We start from the raw sequence: 7,977 nt of genomic DNA, 5'->3' as shown, positions 1-7,977 counted from the left end.
ACACTTACATCCTCAACATCATGACTTAAACTTTTATTAATGCATAAAGTTTTTATTTAAAAAAACAAAAAATGCTTTAGCCAACGAGCTAAAGTGAATTGCTTAACTAATTAGTTTTGATTGGTCATGTTTATCTCTTATTTCATTGTATAGTCAAACATCAAATAATTCTTTTAACATTGGAGTCCAGGTAGGCTAGGTAGCACTACTACACACACACACACATATGGCTATAGATAAAAAAAAAAAAAAAAATGAAAAAAAAAAAAATCTCATAAAAGAATACCAAAAACACTAGGGACCAAGATTTTACTACAATATTGAAGCTTTCTAAAATGGACAAAAGGAAAGTCAAGTGGAAGTGCACTACATATACAAGATCGATTAACCTCAAATACGTCCAAATTTTGGCTTGTGAGTTTACGAATCATCTTCATTTGGCTTGAAAATGTTAATAATATTTTTTTTATTAAATTCGATAAATATTTATCCATCATTTTTCTTTAAAAAAAATAAAAAATCCTATTATCAAACATATAAAGAAAAACCTCTTATATCCGTTTATTCGAAAATAAAAGAGAAGCTCTCCCTCTTCATTTCCCTCCTATCCTCCCATTCCCTCTATCCAAACACGGTGGTCCATCTCTATCCTATTGTTCCACGTGTACACACGTGAATTCGGACTCACGGAAATTCCATAAAATGTTCGTACAGTCTATCATAATCCAGATAGCTTTATTGACTCTTCTTTTTCTAATATCGTTCTAATGCCGCTGTGAGTGTGTGCATTTTTTCTCTCTCTAAAGTTTCTCTCTCTACCCTCGAAGCGATTGTGGAGCCCAAATTGGTCCTTTGCTTTGCTGGCTTCAAGCTCTCCATTGCTGTGTTCTTAATGGGGTTTGTCGACTGAGAGAGGCCAGAGTTTCAGTTGGCCCAATCAACAAATTGTTGTTCATTGACAAGTTGTTTTCACTTTCTCTGTCATCCACTCCGTTCTTCAATCACCTCCATACTCAGAGAAGAGAGAGAACAAAAACAATCAAAACCCAGTTCAATTATTCTCTGATTTGATGGATCCAAAGATCTAGCTGTCTCACTTTCAGATCTTCCCTCCCTTCAATTGCAAAGGTAAGATTGTACCATTTCCTAGCATATAGTCATGTACGTGTATGGTGTGCTGCTTAATTTGAAAAATTTATTGAATTATTGTGACTTTGAGTTTTGGGATTTCAGGAATTAGGTTTTTGTTTTTCTACATTCAGAGTTGGACCTTCTGGATTTGAGTTTGCTGACCAAACAGTTGCTGAGAAAAAGTGAATTTGACCACTTTCCGCTAGTGTTGATTTTTCATTATTATCGGCTGTTGTCGTCATCAATTTTCTGTTTCAAGAAGATATAGAGATGTGTTTTCACATACAAAGCCTATAGTTTTATTGTCTGCTGACTTGACCAAATAGGGTGGATTGATTTTGTATATTTTTCTATACGATCCGTTAGGTTGTGATTGTTACAAATTATAATTTTGTGCGGTTTCGTGTGTGTATGTGTTTTTCTGTTAGTTAGTGCTGCTGTTGTCGTCGTAGACTCGTAGTATATATATGTATTTTCTTGTGGAGTAGAGGAAGGAACACTTTCCAATTGAGGTTTGTTTGGGTCAAAGTTATTTGGTATTATTAGATGTGGAAATTTGGAGGGTGGTTTGGGTGAAATGAGGTATGTTCTCTGCGTTAATGAACTTTTTGAGGGCCTGTTTTCGACCAAGTTCGGATCGGCATGTTCACAGGGGGACGGATACTGGTGGTCGTCAAGATGGGCTCCTTTGGTACAAAGATACAGGACAACACTTTAATGGTGAGTTTTCAATGGCTGTAGTTCAAGCTAACAATTTGCTAGAGGATCAGAGTCAAATTGAATCAGGCTGCTTGAGCACACAATACTCTGGGCCGCATGGCACCTTTGTTGGGATTTACGATGGGCATGGGGGCCCTGAGACTTCACGTTACATCAATGCTCACCTCTTCCATCATCTCAAGAGTAAGTTACTTGAACTTGGAACTAGGGTACTTTTGAATTGGCTATATATTCATTTAGAGTAGATCAACTCAAAAAAGCATTGTCCCAACAAAGCCTTCATCACTTCAGCCGTAGGTAAAAATGACTTACTCTTGAATCAACTCAAGAGTAAGTCACTTGTTTTATGTTGTTTCATCTTACATTCAATGAAAAAACTTTAAATTGAGCCAAACAGGTATTTTCAGCCAGTTGATTCGAGTTCTCTTAGGTATTTTGATTCCAAATCTTGAATAATCTAAGATTTTAAATTTAAGATACTTACCTTTATTAGTTTATCAATATTATCTAGTGCCAAGAAGATATTTAAGGCTCTTAACTTTAAAACCTCATCGTTACCCAACTATTCTGATTCATATGGATTAGATATCTTATAATTACAGCTTTTTGGTGGCTAGAATTCAATTACATGTTATTAATTGTGCAGGATTTACTTCCGAGCAACAATCCATGTCAGTTGAGGTAATACGGAAGGCATTCCAAGCAACAGAAGAGGGTTTCAGCTCTCTTGTTACTCAACAATGGCCAATGTCACCACAGATTGCAGCGGTTGGATCATGCTGCCTGGTTGGTGTTATCTGCAATGGCACCCTTTACATTGCCAATCTTGGTGATTCCCGTGCTGTTTTGGGGAGACTTGTCAAAGCAACAGGGGAGGTTCTGCCCATTCAGCTCTCAGCAGAGCACAATGTGGCTATAGAATCCGTGAGACAGGAGCTGCATGCTTTGCATCCAGATGACTCACAAATAGTAGTTTTAAAGCATAATGTTTGGCGTGTGAAGGGCATTATACAGGTAAGTCATTATTTGCTGAGGGATGATTTGATTTTAGATTTTAACAGCTATTATATCTGTAGACTGTACATTATCTCGTTGCTTCTATTTTCTGTATTACTGTATGTTGGCATTTCAATTGCATTTTTTAAATTAATTGTTTATCAGTGACTGGGAGATAAATGTCAACTGATGTGGAGTGGGCTGAGACCCTACCCTTTTCTGGGGAATAGTTGGGCTAAAGGTTTGGATAGCCCGGTCAGCAAAAAAATTAAAAGGTAATAAAAATAAGAATAGAAATACCAGAAGAGTTGGAATTTCCTTATAGTGGGACTTCACTACAAAATTTTCCTGATCGTGAACTATTTGGAGTTGGACCAAATTGTAGTTTTATTTATGTTTTCAGGGTAATTCCAATCTCGGGCTTTCGTGTTAGGTTGAGTAAGACTGCAAAACGTATAACATGTCAATTATTAATGTTGTGGTTTGATTTCATGATTCTCCCACTTATGATCAGGATTGTTAGAGAAGCATATTCTCAAGTATTCCTTTTGTTCTTTTGCTCATACCACTATTGTATTAAAATATTAAGTTGTAACCTGGAAACTCATAATATCATAGAGGTATACATCTGATTCAAATTTTGTTTCCTCTTTGTTAACAAATGACTTCTGTAAAACTTCAAACCACTAGAGGGTGTAATTTAAATAGTTATATTATCATCACACCTCCTCAAGTGTAGCTAGTGTCCCTTTCTTAAGTGTGTAAAAACAGGCATGTCTAATAATTATCTAGTAGGTTTGAGCTCGAGCCCTACGTCTGATATCACATCATCGACCAACAGCTCAGAAAGCTCGAACTATTAAAGAGGGGCAGCTTAATATTTATATTATCAGCAATCATAGTAAATAATAATGTATAGTGAAGAATGATGCTCCTTCGTTATCGTGAGGACTTTATTGATAATTTAACAAATTTACAATTTTAGAACTTAAATTGTTAGGGAACTAGTTGGATGCATTTATTGGATGTTATTTGTAGTGCATTGTTGTGCCCTTTGCTCGTGGCAAGGTAATAGGTGACTGGTTAGCTGTAGTAAAAATTGTGTCCATGTGTTTAGGTCTATACATTCTTGTTTTTTGGTCATTTAGCAAAAAGAAAAAATAAAAATAATTTTGGTCAATGTGTGGATTTAATTCTTCATTGCAGTATTCTGAGGTGATAAACTGCGTGATAAATGTTCCTATGGCTCCAGTAAAGAAAGTCTTATATAAGAACCTATTCATTTTTATCGTTTATTTTATTTATTTATTGTCATATCCTCAGGCACCCAACTCACTCCCGCACCCAACCACTAATGCCCCAATGGGGACTTCAATCCTCATCCTTCTATATGCGAGGAGGAGATACCACTTGAGCTAAAGCCTTAGAGATATATAAGATGCAAACTAAATTATGTCAAAGACAGTTGACGAGGAATGTAAGGTAGAAGCTCTTACATAAGGATCCAAGGCTGTGCCAGACCTGAACCTGATATGAAATCATGCATGATCTGTTAATGAAGAAAAAGAGAGCACGGTTTTTAAAATCACCTGACTTTACAAATCAAAAGTGCTTATGGTGAATTGTGGAGGCTGGATGCAGGTGTGAAAGCATGAAAACACTTTATGAAAATAAATAACCCTTGAACGTAGGTGACTGTTTAGGTGTGGGGAAAACTTCTCCTGGAATTTTTAGTTCTGCTCTAGATATTGGTATCATCAACAAATGTTTACATCTGTTTCGGTCAATGTGTTGATTTAAGTCTTCACTTAAATACAGTATTCTAAGGTTCTCAATTGTGCTGGAGAATATACTAGGGCACTGTAAAGAGAATCATGTACGGACTTCATCCTAAGTTATGTAAGAGAGTTAAAACTTAGGGAGGAATGCCAGTAGAAAAAGGAGAGAAAATTTGGACTGTTTTCTCAACATCTCTTGCCACTTCTGCTCGTCTATTGGGATCTAAAATCGCGCTAGACATGAAGCTGAGGTGAAATCATGGAATTGTTGCAAAACATTGAATTAGGATCCAAGATCGTGCTAGACATAAAGCTGAGATGAAATCATGGAATTGTTGCAAAACTTTGAAGGAATTAAAGAGGTTACAATGGACTCTGGGAGCTGGATGTGAGGTGTGGATGCAAGAGCTAGAAAATAATGTGACATTAAATAATCCTGATGTATAAGATTCTTGGGAGTTCATAATATCCATGTATAAGTGGCTCTCTCATAAGTGGTTACAGTGGACTTTGGGAGCTGGATGTGGGGTGTGGATGCAAGAGCTAGAAAACAATGTTACAATAAATAATCCTGATGTATGAGATTCTTGGGAATTCATAATATCTATGTGTAGGAGCTCGTATGGGAAATTCAAGGTATGGTATGATATATGTGCCAAGTCCTAGAAAAGAAGGGGGAAGACTTGAAGTCCTATCCTGAACTTCAGCAAATTTCTGCATGAGGCATTTAGACTCTAAGCCAAGCCACTGTATTACTTGTTACATGTTTGTTCAAAATGATATATGAAATGCATATCATTTGCTTTCAGTTAATGGGTTTCATAGGACATCAATGTGACAAAGGTTCAGTCAGGGGCTCAGGGCTCACTTGTCATTACAATGGTGGGTACCTGCTTATCATTAATGTTGGATTATTCTGGTTGGCTGTGTTCCTATATTTCTTAAATTTCTCATCTGGTCATTACCTTTTGTATCTTTTTCAACTGTTGGGTTGTGACTCAAAACATTGATCTGTTTGAGTGGTTGCATGTCAAAACTTCGATGTTAAGAACTTTATGGCAAAAGATTCTTTGCAGCTATTAAGATGCCCTGCTCTTATGATCTTATCTATCTAATACTCTTGCTATTATCGATGCATAGCCACTACGGTTATTGTGATACCCCACCTACCCTCTTTCACTTAACCTTGTATAAACTAGATCATTATTTTCTTTGAATTACATTTTTTTTTTTTTTTTTTTTTTTTTTTTTGGGATCATGGGAAAATCTGTTATCCTAATAAATGATGCGGTATATTAACTTAACAATTGGTCTTGGTCATAACTTCTTCGGTGCTTCCATATTGGCACGTCGATTTTTGCAGATATTAAAGTTATTTGGAATATTATTTGCACTAATAAATTGATAGTTAATTTGTTATTATAAATCTACAAGTTAAAAACAAGATCAAGGTGCCAGTATGTTGAACTTTTCTTTTTATTTATTTATTCATTTATTTTAACTAGTAGGAGTATTAAACTTTTCTTTAGCTAAAGGTTTTCACCTTTACAGAATATTTTCATAGGGGTCATTCTTTGTATGACATTATTGGGCGTGATGCATCATCTTGGGTTTTGACTTTTTCATGTCCTCTGATGGTCAGAATGTTATTATTTCTTGCAGATTTCAAGATCTATTGGTGATATTTATTTAAAAAAAGCTGAGTTCAATAGAGAACCTTTATTTGCCAAGTTTCGCCTCCGCGAACCTTTGAGAAGGCCAGTATTGAGCGCTGAACCATCAATTTCGGTGCACCAACTCCAGTCGCATGATCAATTTATTATATTTGCATCAGATGGTCTTTGGGAGCACCTTAGCAACCAGGAAGCAGTCGATATAGTTCAAAATCATCCACGCAACGTAAGAAACTTTAACATTAAACATTTGTACACTTTTTTACTTAAATTATCTTCTTAGGTTATATAATGCACCAAAGGGGGCACCGATTTATTTTGGCCTAGTTTTAACTAACAAATCTCCTTTCTCGCTTTTTCAAGTCAAATTGTTGTTTTCTTTTTGGTGGGTTAAATTGTTAATGGAGCATTATTGTTCCTCATTTTGAGGGTAGTGAAAGACCCTATGGCATATTCAAAGTCCAACCATGGCTTTTGGCATTTGGACAACTTTTTTCATTTATTGTTTCTCCTCTAGATTTGCTGACTATCCCAAGTGGTAGCTTTTACTTGCTCCTTTAATTGATAATATGATTTTGTTTTCATAAATTCATGGCACAGCCATGAATAAGGTAATCCAATTGTGCATCAAAGATTAGCAATTGGTGATTTAAGGAGCAATCTGAATATTTTGGTCATCCTATTGACGAACTCCATTTAAAAAATTTGTGCGCGCACTGCAGTTCGTATAAAAGTGGAAGGAAAAATAAATAAGTGGTACTTTGATTTTCCTTCATGCAGGGAAGTGCTAGGAGATTAGTGAAAGCTGCACTGCAAGAAGCAGCAAAAAAGAGAGAAATGAGGTATTCGGACTTGAAGAAGATTGACCGGGGGATCCGTCGGCATTTCCATGATGACATCACTGTGATTACCGTCTTTCTTGACTCAAATCTGGTGAGCAGGGCTAGCACAGTCAAGAGTCCCAACCTATCTGTGAAAGGGGGCGGAGTAAGCCTGCCTCACAACACTCTTGCCCCTTGCACTACCTGAGGAAGATTTTTCTAATGTTATTATTATCTGTTGTACTATTCTCTTGTGTGAATACCAGGTAGCTTCTAAAAGTTAAGAACACCCTTCAATTCTTTAATGTACACTGTAACCTGTAACTGAGATCTAACACTTGGCTTTTGTCTATAAGCCCAAGAAAAGAGAACTTCACGATAACAATCATGATAGTTATGCCCTTGGGGCAATTAATTCTTTTGATTTCTTTGTTTCCTGTTGTTATGCCTTTTCTTTTGTAGTATCAGCTTTTGTAAATAATCAATTTGGTAATCTAAAAATCTCTTTGTTTGGTCCTTATGATTATTTTTGACTGGTTCTAACATGAAAATTTCCAATAGTATGTCGTGGAGTAGGTTTGTCAAAACATGGAATAGCCATGGAAGGAATTCTGTGTTTACTGGGCAACAAGTGATTGCTGGTGGTTTACTAGCGGTGAAGTGCTTTCCAGATTTGTCTAATTAAATTTGCAGTATTCCAGATTTGTCTAATTAAATGTCTAATTAAATTTGCAGTATTCCAGATTTGTCTAATTAAATTTGTAGTTTACCTCGGCGATATGTGGGATACAGTCTAGATATGTGGGATACATTCTAGATATACAGCTGAAGACTTTCAAGGACCAGAGGTCGGTAATG

At 36.1% G+C, this 7,977-nt stretch overlaps 1 protein-coding gene across 1 annotated transcript; it reads left to right on the top strand.

Annotated features, from left to right (window-relative positions):
- The first annotated feature begins 758 nt into the window (after positions 1–758).
- On the top strand, positions 759–7,639 carry LOC132293826 (probable protein phosphatase 2C 60). Its single transcript, XM_059791458.1, has 5 exons — positions 759–1,128; positions 1,234–2,034; positions 2,498–2,865; positions 6,288–6,524; positions 7,079–7,639. Exons 2-5 carry the CDS (start codon positions 1,716–1,718, stop codon positions 7,325–7,327), a joined length of 1,173 nt encoding a protein of 390 aa, XP_059647441.1. The 5' UTR covers positions 759–1,128; positions 1,234–1,715; the 3' UTR covers positions 7,328–7,639.
- The last annotated feature ends 338 nt before the right edge of the window (positions 7,640–7,977 follow it).

The sequence above is a fragment of the Cornus florida genome, unplaced genomic scaffold (assembly GCF_030987335.1).
Source record: "Cornus florida cultivar Cherokee Brave unplaced genomic scaffold, ASM3098733v1 CherokeeBrave_3.0.0_Hap2_Chr02, whole genome shotgun sequence".
In the NCBI taxonomy this organism is placed as follows: Eukaryota; Viridiplantae; Streptophyta; class Magnoliopsida; order Cornales; family Cornaceae; genus Cornus; species Cornus florida.
Note: the sequence above shows the minus strand (reverse complement) of the source record. Positions and strands in the feature narration are given on the sequence as shown.